Below are 25540 nucleotides of genomic sequence, written 5' to 3' on the forward strand. Positions count from 1 at the left end.
CAAATTACATACAATTTAATAGCTGCCTTCTTACTATGTTTCCTCGGGATAGAATCCATGCTTTGCTGACATTACCAGGAACCCCTTTTCCATGAAACTGTGGAACCCAGTTCCTTTAACTTTCAAAGGTCATTTTTTCTCTAGCATAAAATGAGAAGGAAAACGTCTGTATTTTTGCCTCAATGCTTTCTTAAATTATTGTGTGTCCTTTCCTATCATTTCCATCCCTATGCTGCCATACCCACCCACTTCACCAATCCTCTCTGCCCAGAAACCCAGCACAGAGCATGCCTTTCCAACTTCCCTGCTGCCCCACTATCCATTCAAGTTGATTCAGATGAGGCCATCCTTTGACTTCAGTGTATGGTCTCTTTAAGCCCCATACTACCCATCACACTTGGAGGCCCATGGATAAATGCCTTTCTTTACAAAAGGGTGATTTACTGTTCAAAAGAAAATATAGCATAGAAGGTTAAAGTTAAAACTAGAGCATATACATGAGTTTCCTCAGAGAGAAAACCAGAAGATCCTGCACCAGGGTAGATTTATGCCCACTGTTTTTAACCTGGCTCTTCCTCCCTCTGGTTTATTTTTTCTTCCCTCGGAATTTCCACCCACCATTAATATCCCACAGACTAGAGGAAGTCCAGAGCTGATGTGGTCTTCCTGGGAAATTTATCCTTTCAACATTCTAGTCAATGTGAGTTGCCTATCTTACCAGGAATGAGCACATGTGTACATGTGTGCACACATACACACACACACACACACACACACACCTACCAAGATCAAGTATCAATTCTTCTATTAATTCTCACAGTTTAAACCAATATCCTTCACACTAAAGGATCTGATTCATAAATATGTTGTGAAATCAAAGTGGGTTACAACTTGCATCTTAATGGAATAAACTCGAAGAAAACAATATGATAGAAAATACCATAGTGCACTGCACACAGTATAACTATAATTTTGTGAATGTGTATTTGTGTTTTGGTTATAATATGAAATTTATTTCGTACTATGGGCTGCATTAAAAATAATGTGAAGAAACATATAAACGTATAAGGAAGTTTTAAAAACTTCTAACTGCAAAATTCTCATCTTTTCCTAAGAGATATCACGTTATTAAGTAGAGTATTGTTTATTTTATTTCAGGCTTCAAAAACATGCGTACTATTTCAATCCTGCCAGAAATAAAAAAGAATCAAATATATTTTAATAAAAAGACCATTTTGGTAAGGACTCAATTATGTTATTAGACATGAGCCTTTGATGTCCCCAGTTTTTATTCAGGCCAAGAGAAGAAAGTGTTCTATTCTTCTAATTATCTCGGGTTGGGCGGATTCTCTCTCTTCTGATATTAGTTCCACACATGACTCAGGTTTTCCTCACCAACTGCCACATCTCCTAGCTGACTGACTTTCTACTTGTTTGGATTCCTGCTTGTCACCTGCTTTTAATAAAACTCTAAGATTTATGAGAGCAGTAATTTAATGGATGTCATGCCATCATTATGACCTAGCATAAAGCCTGACACTTAATAGGGAATCAATAAAATTCAAATTGGTAGAGTCAAATCGAATTCTGGCCCTCCTTTATTCTATCTGTTAGTGCCTGGTTAATGTCAATGACAAGACCCGACCTACAGGACAGTATTACATAGAAATAGTAATAACGAATGCATTACTTAGTTCCATCAGGAAAAAGACCTTATAAGTTAAACAAAAAAAAGGATAAATATGCTGACAAGGCATTAGTGCCTTTTTTTTACCATTTATGAAACAGATCCTACAAGAAACCCAGCTGCAACCCCAGGCTGGTGAGAACGATAGCTTCTCGGATATAATGTTTCGAAGCGAAAAGTCATTTGTGTTTCTTTCTTGGTCCTTTGGCTACAGAGAGCAGCCTTTTGTCAGGGATTTTTTTTTTTTTGTCTGTGCCTCCTGGTATTTCCAAGTTGTTATCTTCCTCACCTCAAAATCTAGGATACATAAGGCCAAAAACAAAAACAAAAACAAACCCACAGGAAACTTGCTACCATGCTATTCTTCAAGTTCCCAGGTCCCTGAGCCAATCTGATTTCTCTACTCCTTACAGTCTTATGTTTGTTTTATATGTATTTCATTTGAATTTAGTGGTGAAAATAGGGAAAGTATACCTACCACGTATATCCAGAAGCGTCTGTGGTGTTTTATCATTTTCAGTCATGTCAAGTTGGTAAATAGCGTTATTTGGGTCATCTGTAACCTTTCTAACTTTCTTTCTTTGTGCTAATGCTGCTGGTATTGGAAGTGTACTTCCCCAATCACATGGAATTGCAAAGTGGATAATATTGTCCGTTTTCCAGTTATACTGCTGACACGAGCATTGGGCAATTTTATGTACCCTCCAGATTAAGCTCTATTTTCTTTTTGGGGGGAAGATGTGTGAAGATATCTGATTTTGCCAGCCACCATTTTCCTATAAAGATCAGGAGATCTTCTTCTTCTTCTTCTTCTTCTTCTTCTTCTTCTTCTTCTTCTTCTTTTTAACGTGAAAGAGAGACAGAGAGCATGCAAGCGGGGGAGAGGGGCAGAGGGAGAGAGAGAGACCGCGTGTGCACGCGAGAGAGGGAGAGGGAATCTTAAGCAGGCTCCATGCTCAGCACAGAGTCCAACTCGGGACTCGATCCCATGACCCTGGGATCATGATCTGAGCCTAAATCAGGAGTCAGATGCTCAACCAACTGAGCCACCCAGTCACCCCAGGAGGTCTTCTTCTTAATGTTAGTGCCTTTTCTATCTGGAAAAACTAAAATTATGCTAGTACACAAAGGATCTCTTACGTTTCTGAAAACATGGGAAATGGAGTTCCATGGAAGCAACAGGTACTTAACGGCCAAAAACCTCTGAATCTTCAACAATTAAAACTGTCTTGGGGCGCCTGGGTGGCTCAGTCGGTTAAGCGTCCCACTTCAGCTCAGGTCACCATCTCGCGGTCCCTGAGTTCGAGCCCCGCGTAGGGCTCTGGGCTGATGGCTCAGAGCCTGGAGCCTGCTTCCGATTCTGTGTCTCCCTCTCTCTCAGCCCCTCCGCCGTTCATGCTCTGTCTCTCTCTGTCTCAAAAATAAATAAACGTTAAAAAAAAATTAAAAAAATAACTGTCTTTAGTTAGAAGGTGCATGCAGTTTTCTTTTCTCGCTTGAATTTAATTTCTAAAGTAAGTACTTGTACAGACACTGGAAAGGATGACACCAGTGCTGAGTCTATCCAAAAACCTTCTAATGATCTCCTTCCCTTATCTTCGCTCTTCATTCAGTCTCCATCTCTTGTCCCCAGAATCACAGATCCCCAAGATACTTGTTGCCTGTTGTCAGTAGAATTTGCCTATTCATGAGCAAGTTGGTTTCGGTTATACAAAATAAGATGTTAAATTTCTTCACATTCAAGTTTTACCGTAAATAACAACCCCATAACATAACCAAGGAAGAGTCAATGGAAGATTTGAATTGGGCAACAAGATCAGATTGTGTTTTAAAAATAGCATTCTTGGAATTCCTAGATATTGAGAAAGTAGATAAATTACCCGCCAAGTTGAAAATAAGGCATAGGATATTCATGCGTGAAAAGTCTACTTTTTATTTTATTTTAATTTTTTTGTTTTAATGTTTATTTTTGAGAGAGAGAGAAAGAGACAGAGAGAGAGAGAGAGAGAGACAGAGAGAGAGAGAGAGAGAGAGAGAGACACAGAATCCGAAGCAGCCTCCAGGCTCCGGGATGTGAGCACAGACCTCGTTGCAGAGCTCGAACTCGTGAACTGCGAGATCATGATCGGAGCCAAAGTTGGGTACTTATTAGACTGAGCCCGCCAGATGCCCCGAAAAGACTACATTTGAAACATGTTACTTTCATCAAATTTAGGTGGCTACAATCGAAATTCCAGTCGGATTATATCTTAGTGGATTAGACACAACATTTCCAAAATACATCTGGGAAAACATTCTCAAGAATATCTAAGAACAAAGTAAAACAAACAAATATAATGAATGGATTCCTTCTTTTTTTCTTTGTGCACATATTACTGAATACCTATTAAGTGGCTAAAAAATAACCTTTGCAATGCACTGCAACTACAAGGTTGATATTAGGTACAGATAAGATCTTTTCCTCTGTGGGGTATACAATCTAATTACCTAGGAAGTGGTATTAGATAAAGATTAAGAGTCCTGGCTTTGGAAGGAGGGACAAAAAGGGGGAAAATCAAAGATGCTGCCCAGAAAGCATAAGCTATCACACAAGACACTCATGGTGTTGGCCTAAGAAGATTGATGGATAAGTTAAAGGGCAGATTCATTCTCTAAGATGAAAGAAAATGTGGAAAAAATACGTGAACATGGGCGTTGTAGTTAAATATACCTGTGTTTTGAACCCCATCTCTGACCATTAGTAGCTAGGTATTTCATTTCTACTCATTAGTAGCTAGTTAGTTTCAGCAAATGAATTTAGTCTCCTAACCTTCAGGGTTTTTTTTTTTTTTTCCCTCTTATACAAGCCTTACAATGATAGAAACCTCATGGGGTTATTGTAAGGAATAAATGTGATGACGAGTGTAGACCACATAACCAGATACTAGCAGAAAGAAAGGGATGCATGAATGTGTGGATCCCTAGGTAAGTGGATATGGAGAGAAGCATAAAACTAGAAAGGTAGATGATAAAATTTCCAGAATTACAAGGCAAAGAGGAAAAAAAGTGGAATTGGTTCATCCTGGAGCTTCCCTACTTAATAAAGAAGAAGTGAACTCTCCTGCTTAAAGTAATATAGGGGAGGTGTGGTCAAACAGTTGAAAAAAATGGATTAAAAAAAAGAAATGACATGGATATGGGTGGCATAGTTAGCAACATGACATAAGAGGTTTTCTTAGGAGTCTAGCAGGCTTAGGTAACCCGCCAATATTAACCGAGGTCTGGAGTAGAAAAATAGGAAGCTGGGTTTAACCTGGCTTAGAAGAGGGAAGAAGAGAATAAAGGGTAAATGTCATCATCATGTCAAGAGGCTAAATATAAATGGCAGACTATGAAACTCAGGCTGAGAAGAAAAGACAAAGCAGCAAAAGGATTGCTAACTACTCGAGGAGAGTTTAAGGTCTATGTGATAGATATTTTCCAGTTAATGGCAAATTTTCAGGCTCTTCTAAGTTGAAGTGGAGGGGAACAAACGGAGAAACGGGGAGGTTTGAGCGCTGCGAAGATTACTGGCTGCAGTGCTCGAGTTTCCCAGGTGGATGTCAGAAATCACGTCCTAGAAAGACAAAACAGATAAACCTTTTGAGAAGCAGAATGGACTAAGTGACCTCAGGGGGCAGAAGAGACCACGAACACGAATCTGCCTTGAGTTAGCAAGAAAGCCTACCAAATCATCGGGAATGTGGTAGGCAATTGACCTTTGTAAAGGTCATCAAATATTCACGATGCCAGTCTTTCTTGTTCTCATGATCTGCAACCAGAAACCACAAGTACAGAACCTCCAGATCTGTCCTTGCCTGCTGGAACATGAAATACCAGAGGAGGTGGTTCAGGAGAGCGATCAAAGCAGGTAACAGCCATGACAGCAATTTCATGCCAAATAAGTGGTCACTCAACTGAGCAAGGCAGCTTCTCCCTGCGCTCAGCATGTCCCTGTCCACAGATTCATGGGATAGCAACTTTACTCAAACCTAGCTGTGACCTCAGAGTGACTAGAGCAGGCTCACATTCTGCAGCAACCTCATTCAGGTAATATTTCTTCACCTCCTCTATCCTTAGTTCAAATCAGTGATAGGATCTCTGGCTTTCTTCTCTGTCCGTAGGTTTTCCCATATGTTTGTTGGCCTCCAGTATCCTCTTTATTTCCTCTGCACATGAAAGTAGGGAAAATTTCACCACTAACAGGGCTCTCCTTCTTTTCTTTTCATGCCCACCAGCTGCAATTTGGAGACGAGACAGAAGAGACAGAGTAGGACAGGAGGAAGTTGAGCAAATGATTTGGAAAGTGTCTTCTCTCTGGGCCTAAATATCCCCATTCCTACAAAAGAAGAGTTTGGCTAAAGAAACTGGAAATTTAATATAGTTAAACTCTTTACTATGTGTTGACCATCTCAATATGCTTTGAAGTTCATATTTTTTCTGAGGCTCAAACTTTTAGATGTTGAAGCTAGAATTTGAACTCAGATCTCTCTGGTGCATATATATAAAAATTATGTGTACATATACATAAAAATTGTGTGTACCTATCTAAGAATCAAAAAAATCACAAAAATTATTTCTAGATCGGAATATATATCCTTATTCTTGCATCAGGGAAGGTAGACAAAATTTTTATGACCCAAGACCAACAATTCCATTTTCAAGTCATTCTTTGTATTTGAACACATCTAAGTGGACTGAAAGAAGACACTTAGCTAATAAATGAAGGACTTCAGAAGCTGGTCTATCCCAGGAAATCAAACGACTCACATTATAAGGTGACATGTCTCTGATAATGCAGGACAGCAGTCAGTCCGCATCTTTTTTATCAGAATTTTTAATAAATTCTTAGAATGTCCATATTCACTGACATGTATGTTCTGGTATAGATGATCTATTATAGGGTGAACTTATGTAAAAGTAACAGGTCTGGGGACAGCCCTGATGAGAGCCCTGAGCCCAGTTTCCCTTCTAACCAGGACTAGGATTACACATTGGCTATTGGAAGGGGGAAAAAAGTTATTTTAATGGTTTACTTTCTCTAGTTGGAGCAGAAGGGCCTTCTCAGGTCTGAATCCCGGGGGATCAGGCCAATATTGAGACCACCATGTCAAGTTTATAGGAATGGCAGCACCTCAGGGTAATAGGTTCTCTCATGTTTGGAAATCTAGTTGTGCAAGATATTAGGAATAAGCTGTCTCAAGCCTTTTTTCCCAGGCTTCACCAGAGCAGGACATTGGACGAGATTAAATGGCTGCCTTTTCCAACCTGACCATATTTTTCCTGGTATCCTCTACTTTGGCACATACTGTTTTTTCAGGTAAGCAAACTTACAAGTCTTGGGAGAGAGATATCTGACAGCTTCTTAGCTGTAGAAAAGAAAAATAGTCATGTGTGACTGGGTGGGGAATATTAGACTTGACAATGCAAAGTAGGTATGAATTGGGTATCACTGTTAGAAAAGGGAGTTATTTGGAAAACCTTCCAAAATTTGAAAATGAAACAACATGCTTCTACACAATGCACGGGTCAAGAAAAATCCAAAAGGCAATTCAAAAATTTTTTTAAACACAAGAAAAATAAAACAAAATGAGTGAAAGGTTTGCTTCAAAGGAGTGCCATTACCTTCATATCCCTTTTCTTTTGATTCCATCCCATAGTCATCTTTATGGAACCAGCCTCATTGGTCTCTATCTTTCCTGTGTTACTTTTTGCTTAGATAAACATATGTGTGAACATTGTGTCATTCCTCCTACTTTCTTGAATAGTAGACAGCACACTACAAATACCTGTTTGCAACTTGCTTTTCTCAATTTACAAATATCTTGAATATTAATACATATCAACTCACAGGGATCTCCCTCATTCTTTTATACAATTGCATAGAACTTCATTGGGTGGGTGTATCAAAGTTTACTCAACCAGTCTTCCACGTATGGGCGTTTAGTTTGTTTCCAATATTTTTCAATCACAAACAATGCTGCAATAATCTTATGCATATGTGTTTTTGTATTGTTGGAGGTACAGCTTCAGGGTAAATTCTTTAAACTAAAAGGTATCTGATAAACTGGAAGAAAATACCTGCAACACATATCACAGATAAAGGACTAATATACCTAATATATAAGAATACTTAAAACTGAGGGAACAAATAAAAACCCAATTGTCAAATGAGTAATTCGCTTGCATATGCAATTCACACACACACATACACATACCCCAAAAATACAGAAATGGATCTTAAATCTGTAAAAGATATTCAACTTCACTATGAAAAAAAAATGCTAACCAAAACTATCTTAAAACACCATTTCTCACTTATTAGAAAGCCTTTCCTACATCAAGATTAAAGAGAAATCCAGTTGATCCTGGCATGGTTTTGTTTCTTATGTTCAGATGCATTTGAAGTTTATTTTCATATGTGATATGCAGTATGTATTTTCACTTTATTTCTACTAGATGAAAGTTTTTATGTTTCTTTTCTCTTCACTATATCCAGTCACTTTTGTCATTAAAAGATTCTGGTTTTTTTTAGAATTATAGAGAAGCATTCCATCTTTTTTATTCTTTAAAAGATTGTATATGCAACTGGCATAGTCTATTCCTGGGAAGGTTGGTAGGCTTCGTGTTTCCTTTGGGAAAATTTGTAAAACACAATTCAAGTTTTCTCTTCAAACTTTAGAAATTCCAGCTTTTAGAAAGCTAGAATTTTCTAGAATATTTAAAAGATCATTTCACAATGAGAGATAAGGAAGAGCAGAACTATGATGCCTTTTCTTATTTCCCTCTCCAACAGCCAGCTGGCCACCCTGCATCCCCTGGCGACACTAACATCTTCACACAAACTGGTTTCCCAGAGCCAGTCAGTCTCTCCAGAGCCAAGGAATCTCTAAAGTTTCTGACCATCACCCATAGTATCCTCTTTAGCTCAGCATCTTGGGCAAAACTAGCCTAATGTTTTATTTACTTTATCATATTTAATTTAAAAAATAACTTTAGGGTTGCCTGGGTGGCTCAGTTGGTTAAGTGTCTGACTTTGGCTCAGCTCATGATCTCACAGTTCGTGAGTTCAAGCCCACGTCAGGCTCTGTGTTGACAGCTCAGAACCTGGAGCCTGCTTCCGATTCTGTGTCTCCCTCTCTCTCTGCCCCTCCTCTGCTCATGCTCTGTCTGTCTGTCTCTCTCTCTCAAAAATAAATGAATATTAAAAAATATTTTTAAATAACTTTAAAGTACATATATTCATCCCAATTGTAGTGAAAAGGAAACTAAAGCCAACAAAAGTCAAGTAACTTAATGAAAATAACATAGTTTGCAAGTTATGCATACAACCCCAAGTGGTTTTTACTCTTTTCTCAGTGACATAGAAAACTTATAAATAAAGGACTGTGAAAATGAATGGAAGAATGAATAAATGGATAAAGTAGTTAACAAAAAGAATGCCACCCACAAATTCCATCGCTACAAGTTCTTTTGTATACTTTTGTGCAAAGGAGTAATTAGATTACATTTCTTCATTCAGTTAGTAACTTCAGTGGGTGAAATCATATTCCATGAAGAACTATTTTTTTTAACCTATTGTGTATGTACTTTATCTGCAGAAATCTTCAAGACAAAAAATATAGATAAATGGCCTAAGGTAAATTTAAATTTCTTGTTCTCAATTCTGATGCTAATCTGATCACTCTCTTGACCTGAGAGACCGAAAACTTCATGGGGGTAAATAGAACAAAAGTTTTCTATGTGACCTTGGACATGCATCTTACCCTTTCCAGACTTAGATTTAATCCCATGCAGCACAAACATTATAACAGTAAAATACATTTCTGAGCATTAAATGAAATAACACCTGTCACTTGCTCAAGGTCATAAAATTAAACAGTGGTAAATACAGAATTTATTCTTAGCCTCAATACAGAATCCTCACTCTTATCAATTTCATTTGAGCCCTTCCCCTAGAATTTCACAAACACATAAATGTCTCTATTCACAAACTTCTTAGAATGAGTTACTGGCATTGGGACTCTAAGTTTAAATAAAAAGTTTGTATTTAGGATTTAAGTGGGTATGTGATAATGTTTATGACTTTAAGAGATGATGGATGGGTCACTGCATTTCCTGACATGGAAGTCCACCAAAAACCTGCCTGACCAAGCCCTGTCTTTGTAATTCTTGAAAAAGAATCAATTCACTAGTAATATTTGATATTATTTCTGTTAGGGGCAGAAGTGATAGGCAAGGAATAGATGAGGGAGAATCTACCAATTGTTATTCATATGATATTTTGTGATATTTGCAGCCCCCATGTAAAATGTACTACCCACATGGTCCTTTGTATGATTCAAAATGTCCGAATATAACGTCATACGTCTGTGCTACAAACGGCCACACTTACCAGAATGAGTGTTTCTTTTGTGTCGATCAGTGGTAAGTTGAAAATAAAATAGCATTATTTTTTCCTCTATACTTATTCACAGAAATATCAAATAATCTTAGCCCAGGAGCTGGATTTACTGATGGATGAGACTTTTGAAAATCACCTCTATTGTTGATAAAAGATTGGGGACAGACTATGTATAAAGAGAACAGTCTTTCTGAAAAACTTCAGTTAACATTCAAAGTTTACTCATTAAAAAAGAAAGAAAAGCTTATGTGATGCTTTGGCAAAATTGTACAACAATCATACTAATAGATATCTATAGATTATATTCAAATAATGAATAGAAATCCATTTTTTCAAATCACTCAGAAATGTTTAACAAGTCACATTGACATGCCGATGACTAGCACTCATAAATTTTCATGGTAGACATAAATAGATATAGATATCAATACAGACATAGGCACAGACATAGATATAGGTCTATAGGTCTATAGGTCTATATAGGTCTATATAGGTCTATATAGGTCTATATAGGTCTATAGGTCTATAGCACATAAAAAAATGCTTATGTGCTCTTACATCAATAAAAATTGACAGTGATTTATATATTTCTTTGCCTTTCAAGTAAGTTCAATAGTAAATTTAGATTTTAAAATTAATAATATTCCTTGTGATATATTTTAAACTCCATTTGAAATTGTTTTTACAAACAGATTTGCATCTAGTATTAGTAACTTTTAGTAACTATTAGTAACTTTTCCATGACCTATCAGATCTTCTCTGTTGGAAATCCCCAAAACTATCCTCATGTTTGATGATTTGCTAGCAGGACTCACAGACCTCAAAAAGCTATTACACACATGGTAGCAGTTTATTACAATGAGAGGATATGAGTAAAATCAGCAAAGGCAGAAAGCTCCTAGGGTGGAGTCCAAGAGAAAGCAATCACAAGCTTCCAGATGATCTTTCCCAGTGGACTCACGCAGGCAGTGTTTAACTCTCCTAGCTATGATGTATGACAACACATATGAAGTACTGTCAACCTGGGAAGCTCACCAAAGCCTTGGTTCCCAGGCCTTTTGTTAGAAGCCAGTCACCTAGGCAGATAGCACCTGCACAGCTAACAATTACTTAGTCTCCAGCCACCCCACATTCCCAGAGGTCAAATTGATACGGGGTGGCTCAGGACCACAGTGAACAACAACAGACATTCACTTAAGTATAAACTATGTGGCGTGGCCTATGACCCCAGGTTATAAAGTCACTCTTATCAGGAGGGATATTCTAAAGGCTTATGGCTACTTCCTAGGAGCTAATTTGAACATCCCAAGTCTGTTGAGCTAATTCTTTAATGCATATCTTCCTTTTAAAGCAATCTCATGGGCTTCCAGTGTCATGTTTTGATCCCATGAGGATGTTATTGCTGAGCACTGAAGGAAATGGCTGTAGAAATTATTGAATAAAGGAAATATTTTCTCATCTTCAGAGAAAGTTCTAGACTCAGAGGATGATTACAATGTCGTTTAAAGGAAAAGAATGGGAACTGAAAAAATGGGAATTAACCAAGTATCTACCATCAGTTTCAAAGCAAGATTAATGAGAATTCATGAATGTCACCAGACTATGTAGAATAATTAAATCACATTAACACTCCTTCCTAATAGCTGCTGTCACTTTCTCAGGCAGGGGCTAATTAGGCAAGACACTCAGAAGTGCCTTCTTAGCTCTTCCACATAATCCTTTTTCCACACCTGTGGTATTTGGACACATACCACTAAAAAGAGCAGTGTAGGAGGAACTGAATCACCGTGGCCTGGGCTTCCTAAAACTAGCATAGACTGATGCAGAGCTACAGTGCAGGTCTCTCTCTTGCACAGGTGGCAACCCAATGACTTCTCAAAGTTGGTTCTGAGATTTCTTTCAGCCTCATCTAGAAGACTTGAGAAAGTCTCAGCACCACTAAAATCATGCCTCAGACCTGTTCTGACAGAAATGGGAAAAGACTGAAGAAACTATCTTCCTTCCTTCCTTCCTTCCTTCCTTCCTTCCTTCCTTCCTTCCTCCCTTCCATCATGTGATTCTCCTAAATTTACTGCAAACACCATAGCTGTTATTTCTTAATCTAAGAATAAATAACAAGCCCTTGTTGATTGAAAAAGCAAAAAATGGTTCAGTAACGTCAGAGCCAGTATGAGACCAGATCTTACCAAACACATCTACTTCTGAAACACATTGATGCCAATGGCAGGTGTGGTGCAGTGGCCTGTGTATTTGCTTCAATTCTCAATGCAACTTGCATGTATAAGCTTGGTCTTCATGCTGTTTCTATTTCTTGGGGCAAAAAGGACCATCTTGATATTCTTTTGAGTGATGGAAGAAGGAGAATAATCCCTCCATCTCTGCTTTTAGTGGCATTGTGAAGAAAAATCCTGAAAAACTGGGACTCACAATCTTGAGAGGTACTCACCATTTGTGAATGATGTAAATCCCTTGAAAAAAAAGAAAACAAAAGTGTTTTAGGAGGCTGAGCTAAGATGATGGAGAAGTAAGAGGACCCACCTCGTTGCACAAACACAACTAGACAAATATCAAATTATTCTAAATACCCAAGAAATTGATCTGAAGACTGACAGAACAAACTATACGACTAGAGGGAGAGAAAAGGCCACATCATGGAAAGCAAGGAGAAGCTCTGCATAGGAATAACCTGAGAGAAAGAGCAGCCAAAACACAGCAGCTGAGTGAACACAGCTTACAGAAGAGACACTTCTTGAAGCACCAAGCTCTGTAAGTATATGACTTCTTCTTTATAAAGCCATTACTTGCAGGATCAGGAAACATAACACACTTTCCTGACACAGAAAAGGAGACAGACACCTAGACAAAGTGCCAAGACAGAGGAATTCATACCAAAAGAAAGAACAAGAAAAGGTCATGGCCAGGGATCTAATTGAAACAGATATAAGTAATATACCTCATCCAGAATTTAAAGCAGCAATCATAAGGATACTAGCTGAGCTTGAAAAAAGCGTATAAGACACCAGGGAGTCCCTTACCACAGATATAAAATACCTAAAAACTAGTCAGACCAAAATGAAAAATGCAATAACCGAGATTCAAAACTGATCAGACGTAATGACCACAAGAATGGAAGATGCAGAGGAATGCATAAGTGATATAAAAGATAAAATTATGGAAATAATGAAGCTGAAAAGAAGAGAGAAAGAAAAATGTTAGGTCATGGATATAGACTATGGAAACTCAGTGACTCCATAAAGCATAATAACATTCATATCATAGAAGTCTGAGAAGAGAGGGAAAAGAGGGCAGAAGGTTTATTTGAAGAAATATAGCTAAAAACTTCCCTAATCTGGGGAAGGAAACAGACATGCAAATCCAGGAGTTACAGAGAACTCCCATCAAAATCAACAAAAGCAGGTCAACACCAAGACATATTGTAGTTAAATTTGCAAAATATAGAGATGAAAAACTCCTAAGAGCAGAAAGACAAAAGAAATCCCTAACTTACAAGGGATGGCCTGATCCATTTAATGTGCTGAATGGGAAAAGTATGCAGCCAAGAATATTCTATCCAGCAAGGCTATCATCCAGCACAGGAGAGATAGAGTTTCCCAGACAAACAAAAACTAAAGGAGTTTGTGACCACTAAACCAGCCCTGCAAGAAATAAAGGGGAATCTTTGAGGAAAGAAAGACCAAAAGTGACAAAGATTAGAAAGGAACAGAGAAAATCTCCAGAAACAATGACAAAACAAGTAATAAAAGGGCACAAAATTCATATCCATCAATAATTACTCCAAATGTAAATGGGCTAAATGCTCCAATCAAAAGACATAGGGTGTCAGAATGGATTAAAAAAACCCCAAAACCCATCTATATGCTATCTACATGAGATTCATTTTAGACCTAAAGACACTGTCAGATTAAAAGGGAGGGGATGGAAAATCATGCTAATGGACACCAAAAGAAAGCCAGAGTAGCAATACTTATATCAGACAAACTAGATTTTACATAATTTATTTTTTTATTTTTTTTATCATTTTAATTTTTTTTTAAATTTACATCCAAGTTAGTTAGCATATAGTGCAGCAATGATTTCAGGAGTAGATTTCTTAATGCCCCTTACCCATTTAGCCCATCCCCCCTCGCATAACCCCTCCAGTAACCCTCTGTTTGTTCTCCATATTAAAAGCCTCTTATGTTTTGTCCCCCTCCCTGTTTTTATATTATTTTTGTTTTCATTCCCTTATGTTCATCTGTTTTGTATCTTAAAGTCTTCATATGAGTGAAGTCATATATTTGTCATGGAATATAGACAAACTAGATTTTAAACCAAAGGCTGTAATAAGAGATGAAGAAGGGTACTATATCATAATAAAGCAGTCTATCCAACAAAATCTAATAATTGTAAATATTTATGCCCCCAACGTGAGAGACCAAAATATATAAAACAATGAATAACAAATGTAAAGGTATTCATTGATAATAATACAACAATAATAGGGGATTTTAACACCCCACTTACATCAATGGACAGGTCATGTAAGCAGAAAATCAACAAGGAAACAATGGCTTTGAATGACACACTGTACAGATGGACTTAACATATATTCACAACATTTCATCCTAAAGCAGCAGAGTACACATTTTTTTTTCAAGTGCACATGGAAAATTCTCCAGAATAGATCATACACTAAGTCACAAATCAAGCTTCAACCAGCACAAAAAGACTGAGATCATACCATGCCTATTTTTCGATCACAACGTTATGAAACTTGAAGTCAACCACAAGAGAAAAATTGGAAAGACCACAAATACATGGATGTTAAATAACATCCTACTAAGGAATGAATAGGTCAACCAGGAAATTGAAGAAGAAATTAAAAAGACAAACAAACTGGAAACAAATGATAATGAAAACACAATGGTCCAAAACCTTTGGGATTCAGCAAAAGTGGTCATAAGAAAGAAGTATATGACAATATAGGCCTACCTCAAAAAGCAAGGAAAACCTCAAATCCGTAACCTAATCTTACACCTAAAGGAGCTAGAAAAAGGACAACAAATGAAGCCTAAAGTCAACAGAAGAAGAGAAATAATAAAGATTAGAGCAGAAATAAATGATATAGAAGCAAACAAACAAAAAACAAACAAACAAACAAAGAACAAAAACAAACAAAAAACCAGTCAAACAGATTAATGAAACCAGGAGCTGACTCTTTGAAAGAATTAATAAAATTGATAAATCCTAGCCAGATTTATCAAAAATAAAAGGGAAAATACCCCAATAAATAAAACACAAATGAGAGAGAAGAGATCACAACCAACACCACAGAAATAAAAACAACTATAAGAGAATATGATGAAAAATTATAGGCCAATAAATCAGGCCACCTAGAAGAAATAGATAATTTCCTAGAAACATATAAAATCACCAAAACTGAAAAAAGAAGAAATAGAAAACTTGAACATACTGATTATCAGCACAGAAATTGAATTTGTAATGAAAAATTTCCCAAGAAACAAAAGTTCAGGGTCAGATGGCTTCACAGGGGAATTCTACCAGACATTTATTTTTATTTACTTTTTAAGGTTTTTAAATTTATTTTTGAGAGAGAAAGAGAGAGAGAGAGAGATTGAGAGAGAGAGTATGAGCAGGGAAGGGGCAGAGATTGAGGGAGACACAGAATCCAAAGCAGGCTCCAGGCTCCAACCTGTCAGCACAGAGACCGATGCAGGGCTCAAACTCACAGACCATGAGATCATGACCTGAGCCAAAGTTGGACACTTAACCGACTGAGCTACTCAGGCACCCCACTACCCGATATTTAAAGAAAAGTTAAGGGGTGTCTGGGTGGCTCAGTCGGTTGAGCGTCTGACTTTCAGCTCAGGTCATGATCTCACAGTCGTGAGTTCGAGCCCTGCACCTGGCTCTGTGCTGACAGCTCAGAGCCTGGAGCCTGCTTCGGATTCTGTGTCTCCTTCTCTCTCTGCCCCTCCCCCGCTCATGCACTGTCTCTCTCTCTCTCTCTCTCTCTGTCAAAAATAATAAACATTAAAAAAAATTTTTAAAAAGAACATTAATACCTATTTTTCTGAAACTGTTCCAAAAAATATAAATGGAAGGAAAACTTCCAAACTCATTCTATGAGCCTAGCATTACCTTGATTCCAAAACCAGATAAAGACCCCACTAAAAAAAAAGAGAGAGAGAGAGAGTTACAGACCAACATTCCTGATGAACATGGATGCAAAAATTCTCAACAAAATACCAGCAAATAAAATCCAACAGTATAGTAAAAGAGTCATTCACCATGATCAAGTGGGATTTGTTCCTGGGCTGCAGGGCTGGTTCAATATCCACAAATCAATCAATGTGATGCACCACATTAATAAAAGAAAAGATAAGAACTATATGATTCTCTCAATAGATGCAGAAAAAAACCATTTGACAAAATACAGCATCCATTTTTTATAAAAACCCTCAAGAAAGCAAGGCTAGAAGGAACTTACCTCACATCATAAAGGCCAAATACGAAAGATCCACAGCTAATATTGTCCTTAATGGGGAAAAATTGAGAGACTTTTCCCTACTGTCAGGAACGAGACAAGGATGTCCACTCTCACCATTATTATTTAACATTGTACTGGAAGCCCTAGCCTCAGTAATCAGATAATGCAAAGAAATAAAAGTCCTCCAAATCAGCCCAAAAGAAGTTAAACTTTCACTATTTGCAGATGACATGAGACTCCATGTAGGAAACCTTAAAGACTCCACCTAAAAGTTGCTAGAACTAATACATGAATTCAGCAAAGTTACAGGGTACAAAATCAAAATGCAGAAATCTGTTGCATGTCTATACACCAATAATGAAGCAGCAGAAAGAGAAATCGAGGAATTGATTCCAACCATAATGGCACCAAAACCCATAAGATACCTGGGAATAAACCTAACCAAAGAGGTAAAAGATCTGTAAGCTGAAAACTATAGAATACTTCTGAAAGAAATTGAAGACAATACAAAGAAATGGAAAAATATTCCATGTGCATGGACTGGGAGAACAGATATTATTAAAATGTTTATATTACCCAAAGCAATCTACACATTTAATGCAATCCCTGTCAAAATAACACCAGCATTTTTCAGAGAAGTAGAAAAAACAATACTAAAATTTGTATGAAACCACAAAAGACCCTGAATAGTAAAAAAAAAAAAAAAAAAAAAAAAAAAAGTTAAAAAAGAAAAGCAAATCTGGAGGCATCACAATTCTGAGCTTCAAGTTATATTATAAAGCTGTAGTGGTAAAAACAGCATGATACTGGAACAAAAACAGACACATAGATCAATGGAACAGAATAGAAGACCCAGAAATGGACTCACAGCTATATGGTCAACTAATCTTCAACAAAGCAGGAGAGAATATCCATTGGAAAAAGACAGTCTCTTCAACAAATGATGTTGAGAAAACTGGACAGCAACATGTAAAAGAATCAAACTGGACCACTTTCTTACACCATACACAAAAATAAATTCAAAATGGAAGAAGACCCAAATATGAGACGGAAAACCATCAAAATCCTAGAGGAGAACCCAGGCGGCAGCCTCTTTGGCATCAGCTGTAGCAACTTCTTAGTAGATACATCTCCAGAGTTAAGGGAAACAAAAGCAAAAATGAACTATCGGTACTTATATCAAGATAAAAATCTTCTGCACAGTGAAGGAAACAACCAACCAAACTATAAGGCAACCTTTGGAATGGGAGAAGATATTTGCAAGTGGCATAGCTGATAAAAGGTTAGGATCCAAAATCTCTAAAAACAAAACAAAACAAAAAACACCTCATCAGACTGAACACCCAAAAAACAAATAACCCAGTTAAGAAGTGGGCAGAAGACATGAATAGACATTTTTCCAAAGAAGACGTCCAGATGGCCAACAGACACATGAAAAGATGCTCAACATCACTTATCACCAGGAAAGCACAAATCAAAACTACAATGAGATATCCCCTCAGCTCACACTCGTCAGAATGACTCCAATGAACCACACGGGGAACAACAGATGTTAGCGAAGATGCAGAGGAAGGGGAACCCTCTTACACTGTTGGTGGGAAAGAAAACCGGTGCAGTCACTCTGAAAAAATTGCATGGAATTTTCTCAAAAAGTTAAAAATAGAATCACCCTATAATCCAGCATTGTACTACTAGGTATTTGCCCAAAGATCACAAAAATACCAATTCAAAGGGGTACATGCGCTCCAACGTTTATAGCAGCATTATCAACAATAGCCAAATTAGGGCAACAGCACACTGCCCATCGACTGATGATGAATGGCTAAAGAAGGGCGCCTGAGTAGCTCAGTCAGTTAAATGTCTGACTCTTGATTTCAGCTCAGGTCATGATCTCATGGTTTGTGGGATCGTGCCTGCATTGGTCTCTGCGCTGACAGCGTGGAGCCTGCTTGGGATTCTCACTCTCTCCCTCTCTCTCTGCCCCTTCTCTGCTCGTTCTCTCTCTCTCTCTCTCTGTCCCTCTCTCAACAAATAAATTTTTAAAAAAGAAAATGTGGTGTATATATACAATGGAATATTACTCAGACATTAAAAAAAGAATGAAATCTTGCCATTTGCAACAACGTGGAGGGAGCTAGAGTGTGGTATGTTAAGCGAAATAATTCAGTCAGAGAAAGACAAGTACCATATGATTTCACTCATGTGGAATTTAAGAAATGAAACAGATGAATATGCAGTGGGGGGGGGGGGGGGGGGCGGGCGGGTGGAGAGGCAAACCATAAGAGACTCTTTCTTACCTATAGAGAAAAACTGAGGATTGTGAGAAGGAGGTGGGTAAAGGATGGGCTAAATGGGTGATGGGTACTAAGGAGGGCACTTGTAATGAGCACTGGGTGTTACATGAAAGTGATGATTAACTAAATTAAAATCCTGAATATAATATTACACTATATGTTAACTAACTGGAGCTTAAGTAAAAACTTGAAGCAAAAAGAAAGAAAAAGAAAGAAGAAAGAAAGAAGAAAAAGAGAAAGAAAGAAAGAAAGAAGGAAAGAAAGAAAGGAAGGAAGGAAGGAAGGAAAGAAAGAAAGAAAGAAAGAAAGAAAGAAAGAAAGAAAGGAGTGCAAGTTTTGGCCAGAATTGATACAGAATTCTAGTCACTATCCTTAGAAGAATCCCTCAAGGCTACTCAGTGCAGGACCCATATAATAACTACCAAGAAAAGAGAGAGTTGTAGGAAATAGATCCCGGACTCTTTGGAAGTTTGTAATCTCATTTGGCAAAATGAATATATGCCTAGGAAAATTCATGATAACAGAAAACAGCATTGATTTTGTTTAATCAAAACAGTATTTTAGTAAGTCTTGAAGTGGTCGACAGCATTTCAAAAATCTTATTTTACCTAAAAATATACATTTCCAACGTATTTTGAAACGTCAAGATTATGCTAATAGTAAGCTAGGATTTCACATGAAAAATATAAGCAACACTGCGGAGTAGTAGCTGCCCGTCCAAATGGAGTTCAGACATTTCAGACAGCCCCACCTGTCCGTTATGATGAAAGTGGCCCACTCCATTACCAGCTTGCCTCTTATAAGTTAACATGTCTGCAGTCCCTTAACCAGGCGAGTAGATCAGATATACATCAAAGGTAAACCCGAGATAGGGGTCAATGTGAGGAGTCTCTTGAAAGAAGCGAAGGGTACAGCGTTCTTTGAAAAAATTCAACAGGAAATAGAATGGGCAACTTATCCAAGGCTCTCTGCCTGAGAAAACATTTGAAATTGAGAAAATGTGCCGTGTCTTTAGGGAAATAATAAGGAGAAAAATTATGTTGAAATGCCCATTATGTATTTAGGAAACAGTAATACATAAGGGTGGAAGGTTAGCCAGAGGCTAGCTTTCTGGGGGAAAATATAGGCCCAAGTAAGGAGAGTAGACTGTATTCTGTGAGCAGTGTAAACCTAGTGAAAATTTGAACAGGGCGAATTATATGAATGACCATGCATCACACTCTTCCTATGATTATCTTTTACTTCTTGGTAAAAAAGAAAATCTAGCATTGCTATGTTGAATGGAAAGGTATCAAAATGGGAATGAGTTAAGGGATGGAAGATTCTTTGTTGAAAAACTTCACGGAACACCTCTTTTAATAATTAAGATACAGAGGAAAGGGGGGTGACGGGCAGGAAAAGAGATGGGTATAGAGGGAATCGCAAAGCGGCTCCCTTTCTCAGGGGTACATTGGGAAGATGAGAGAATGTGAAGCAATACCCAGTTTCCTTATGATACTAACCTCCTTTTTTTTTAATCTCTTCTCTTTAGGGAATTTGGTTCTCATATTAACTTTGATAAATATGGAAAGTGTGACTAATAAGTAATGGAGTCCTACACTTGCTTATTCTTTTCACTACTTAATTCTGAAAATTATTTCTTTCGGAATGTGAGGGCATGTAATAAACAACACGTCTGTGCTACAGCCAAATTCGGAACAAAACTGAAAACAAAGGAATCAAACTAATGGAGAACCAAGTGTCACATTTATTACAATTAAGCATAATAATGAAAGAGGTGGTAGACATTTATCTCTGTGTACTGATTGTTTAAAATGAGCTTTCAAAAAAAAATAAATAAAAATAAATAAAATGAGCTTTCATTTTGCTTGGGTCTAAGGTCCATCATCAAATGGTATTCCTAACGCGCTCCTGAATTAACTCACCCCAAATTTCAGGTTCACCTGCAAGATCTTACTGTGCCCCATTAATCTCACCTGAACAATGAGTGAATACACATCACACACACACACACACACACACACACACACACACACATAAATAGCTGTTTGAGCCTTTCTACTTCATATTCATGAATGAAGTTCACTTTAATTAGAGGGAAAAAAATGCTCGTGTGCTAAGAGAAGGAGGGAGAAGGAGCACCAAGAACTTCTGGGGGGGGGTAAGTATGTTTTTGAGAGGAAGAGTGGATACCATACGACCCCTGAGTTGTAGCAATTTTAATCCTTACTCCATTCTGTCGTCCCTATTACATCAGTCAATAAATTCTTTTTTCTTTTTTGTTTAATCCGTCTTACAGGCTGTCACTTATAGCTGAAAGCTCTTGACTAACACAGGGAGATGAAGCCCTTACTGTATTTGAGGCTGAGGAAATGAAAAAGAACAGTGATCAGCCTTCGGCTTATGTGCGCTCTGTGCCATTACCTATTTCTGCCACTAGATGTCAGCCTCACTCTTCTACCTTAAACCTACCAGTTGTTCCTCAACCGGAAGGGTCCGCACCGCTCCGCTTTCTCCATCACCTTTCTCCATCACCTTTCCAGAATCTTTCCACCTTACACATCTCAGTTCTGCTGGCAACAGGGCATTTGGCATCTTACATCATCCTTCCTCCCTTCCCCGGGACCCCTGGTCAGGAGGGCCCATTAGGGTGACTCTCTTTGGAGCTGTGGAAATAGTTTCTGGTCTTTCTGTTTACTCAAAGTAAAGAATCTCCTAAGATACAGATCTCTTGTTAATTTTGAACATATTGTGTAATTTAACATCATTTTGTTATTTCACCTTTCCACCTCTGCTTTCAAAAATAATAAAAAGCAAACCAAAGAAATGGAACAGGAGAACAATACATGTATTTATTTAATAAATAAAAATTGAGAAATGGAAATTAATTACCCTCTAGGCAGAAGAGCCAGAGTGAGACAAGTTTGGTAAGAGAAACAAGATGTGGACATAGTTATTTCCTGCTAGCCTGGCCATCTGATCCTGACATGCTACATTTAGGTAGTAACCATCTTAAAGAATGTAGGTATAACCTTAAGTCATAGAGACTTTTGCTTAGCTGATCAATCTTTTTCTAGATTTATGGGCACTACAAGGTAGCAGCTAAGAATCAGGCAGAGGCTCTCTTTCAGCTCTAATGGGTACCTTTATCCTCTGGCCTTTTCCACCCAAGGGAGCTCTGCAGAGGGGCCCTTGTTCCATCAGACAACTGTGATTTCAACTGAAAGGAAGATCCTGAGTCATAGAGGAAACAAGGTGGAGGACAGACACTGTGTTAAACATTTCACAGTTTCCTCTTCTTATTGAAGTTAAATTCAATCTAAAATGATGAATTGGGGGCGACTGGGTGGCTCAGTCGGTTGAGCGTCCGACTTTGGCTCAGGTCATGATGTCGTGGTCTGTGGGTTCGAGCCCCATGTCGGGCTCTGTGCTGACAGCTCAGAGCCTGGAGCCTGCTTCCGATTCTGTGTCTCCCTCGCTCTCTGCCCCTCCCCCACTCATGCTCTGTCTCTCCCTGTCTCAGAAATAAATAAACATTTTTTAAAAAATAAATAAATAAATAAAATAAAATAAAATGATGAATTGCATCTAAGTTCCAATGAGGTATGCTTTATTTCTTTCTAAATTCACTGATGTAAACCAGATGATTTCTCCCCAATGCTGGATGAATTCTGTGGTTACTCTACCTGTGACTAATGATGTGGAACCTTAAAACCATTAATTTAGTAATTACTTGTGGAGTAGTTCTTATTCTGCAAGGTACCGAACTTGAGGCCAGTAGAGGCAAACAAACAAGGTAGGCAAGATCCTGTTCTTGTGGAACCCACATCCCAGTGATGAGAGATGAGTAATATACAAATTAAGGAACAGGAAATATCAGGTAACAATGAATTCTGTGATGAAAATGAATAAAACAAGGTCATATAATAACAAGAGAGGCATAGGAGTTCAACAGGTAGACACTAAATGAATGTTTGAGACCATAAACCCCTAGACGCAGACTCTAAGTGAAGTCACGAGAAGGAAAGTTTGTAATAGGAACTAATAAGAAGAGGGATTCGTGGAGAAAAGACCAGCTAAAGAAGAAAAAAACAGATTCAAGAGTTTTGTAATTCTAGCTTACATAGAATTCAGCGCAAATCAAGTCGTATAGTCTAATCGCAGAAGACATGGGCTAGAGCCTGAATGATTTACATGTTGAATGCTTCAAGGAAAAAGCAGCCATTTAACGTAATCCTGGAATTGGAGAAAATGGAATCCTTCAATAGGCTTGATGTTGCCTGTGGCCATATCTAGCTCTTCTCTCTGCGCCATTGTTTCCCTGGCTTTCCCAGAATGGCTCCTTGTCATCATTCAGGTGTCTGCCCTCAGCATTCAGATCCTCAGAAGCCTTCTCTAATCACTCAATGCAATTTGTTCCCTATTTCCATACTACTCACTATTCCAACACCATGATACAGTTTCTTGGAAATACTTGTCAAAATATGAAATCATCTTTCTATATTATTTATTAGTTTCCTTATTTTACTATATAAGAAAATAAGTTCTAAGAAGTAGTGTTTTTGTCTGCCTTATTTATCTCTGTATCTCCAGTGAGGATAACAGTGACTGGAATAGCAAGCAGAAAAGGTGAGTTTGATTATGACTCGTGTTTCACTGTTATTAAGTAATGCAACATTAATATGTCGGGGTATGGAGGACTGAAGGGATTATATACTGTAAAGGAATCATTAAAGAAGTTAATCTGTATCATTTGGGGAGAAAAGACTTTGAGTAGTTCCTCCAAAGCTGCCTTTGCAAATCTGGAGGGATACACTTGGAAAGAGAAAGCAGATTCATTCTATTAGACTCCACTATAAAGAACTAGAAAGTCATATAGAAGTGGAGTTCTATTCAATATGATAAAGAACTCCTGAGCAGTCCAAACAGAACAAAAATTCAGTGATCTTCTTTGGTAACTAATCTTTATATTGGACATCATGACTTTATATGAAATTGGAGTAAATTCTTAGTTCTCAGTGTTGAAGAAAACTCTAACATCTCGTTAGATGTTATCTAATGTTTGTAAAATAATAACTATGAAGAATTAAGTTTGAAGAAAATTGAATTAGAGTAATGCAGAAATTTTAATAGAGTCTTTAATAAAATAAAGCTCATTGTGTATCTTCCCAAAAGAAATAGTGTTCCCTTTGGCACTGAGCACAGTAGACACGATTTTGTCAATAGGAGCTGGAAACTCCATGTGTGTGTAAAATCTAAATCCAGATAGCATGAGATAACCTAGGAGCAACATGAACCAACAGGAAAAAGAGTTGCTACTTTTCATTCACACCATCTTGTCCCATAATCAAAACTATCTGACCTCATCAATTCAAAGGAAATTAAAGAGAACCAAAGCACAGGATCCTTGGATGTGATAACTCCCTGTTCCCATGAGAAGCAAGGAACAAGGTCCTGCCAGACACAAGATCAAAATGCAAATAGCCAGATCTCTATGTCACTGTGCCCCAGTGCACAAAAGGGCATGAACACAGTGAGGGCTACATAGAAGGAGGAGGAGGAGGAGGAGGAGGAGGAGGAGGAGGAGGAGGAGGAGGAGAAGGAGGAGAAGGAGGAGGAGGAGGAGGAGGAGGAGGAGGAGGAGGAGAAGGAGGAGGAGAAGGAGGAGGAGAAGGAGGAGGAGAAGGAGGAGGAGGGAGGAAGAGTAGAAGGGAAGGAGAAAGAGAAGAAGGAGAAAAAAGAGAAAAAGAAGGAGGAGGAGGAGAAGCAGAAGCAGGAGAAGTAGGAGAAGGAGGGGAAAGGAGGAGGGAGAGAGGGGGACAAAGGAGGAGAAGGAGGAGAGGGAGGAGAGGGAGATGGAGAAAAAGAGCTAGGATGTGAAGGAGCCACACAGGGAAGGGAGAGGAGGGCAGACAAGAGGCAAGAACTGGTCCTCCCAAATCTAGGTCATCGATTTTAAAACTATCCCAAGAAGGCCTTAAGGGTATTGGGTGGAGCCTGTGATGGATGCCAAGAAGGATGGGAGTCTGGGGATTAGAAATGGGCTGATGCAGCAATTAGGAGGAAAATACAGAATTAAATAGTAGAGTCCCAAGTGCCTCTCACCTACCTCCAATCCTCAGCTCTATTTATCGGTTGTACATATTAGTGTTTCAAGGAAGGGTTTTACTTGAAAACCTGAAACCCCAACTAGGTTAACGTCACTAGATGTGAGAGAAGCAGAAAGCATAAAGTAGGAAAGGGACTGTCACAGCATTGCACCTTGGCTAGATGAGGATGAGGGGACAGAGAAGGAACCCTTGTCCCTTGACTCTAGAGGTTCCCTGTCCCCCCTGGAAGCCTCCTTCTTTCCATCTGATCCTCACACATGAAAAGGCCATGTACTCTGATACAGCACTCAGCTCCTTCTGCCTGCTCATTTAAACATTAGCTGTTGTTCCTAACTGCTCTGATTTTATCAGCTTCACTCCTATGATTCCAATTTCCAACTTGTCTTTGATTTGTCTTAGATGTACATTTAAAGGCCATACACCAGAGTGATTAAAAAAACATTGGCTTTTAACCTGAAACTAGGTATTTCTCAAAGTCCCTGTTGCCTCAGCTAAATACCAAGACAAATAACCACA

General features: G+C 38.2%; 2 protein-coding genes across 3 annotated transcripts in view; one reads left to right on the plus strand and one right to left on the minus strand.

The window, feature by feature from the left end:
• The window catches only part of LOC132680815 (sperm-associated acrosin inhibitor-like), a 118400-nt gene that overhangs the window by 26147 nt on the left and 66713 nt on the right, over positions 1–25540 (minus strand). The gene's annotated exons all lie outside the window — the stretch shown is intronic.
• SPINK13 (serine peptidase inhibitor Kazal type 13) lies at positions 6956–20494 on the plus strand. Its single transcript, XM_081795595.1, has 4 exons — positions 6956–7025; positions 9307–9344; positions 10005–10132; positions 20446–20494. The coding sequence occupies exons 1-4, from the start codon at positions 6956–6958 to the stop codon at positions 20492–20494; spliced, it is 285 nt and encodes a 94-aa protein (XP_081651721.1).

Source organism: Panthera onca, chromosome A1 (genome assembly GCF_046562875.1).
Source record: "Panthera onca isolate mPanOnc1 chromosome A1, mPanOnc1 haplotype 2, whole genome shotgun sequence".
In the NCBI taxonomy this organism is placed as follows: Eukaryota; Metazoa; Chordata; class Mammalia; order Carnivora; family Felidae; genus Panthera; species Panthera onca.

Coding starts and splice junctions, on each gene's coding strand:
- SPINK13 (XM_081795595.1), top strand. CDS start 6,956: ATGGCTGCCTTTTCCAACCTGACCATATTTTTCCTGGTATCCTCTACT. Junction 9,345..10,004: donor ATATAGATAAATGGCCTAAG/GTAAATTTAAAT, acceptor TGATATTTGCAG/CCCCCATGTAAAATGTACTA. Junction 10,133..20,445: donor TTCTTTTGTGTCGATCAGTG/GTAAGTTGAAAA, acceptor TCTTCTCTTTAG/GGAATTTGGTTCTCATATTA.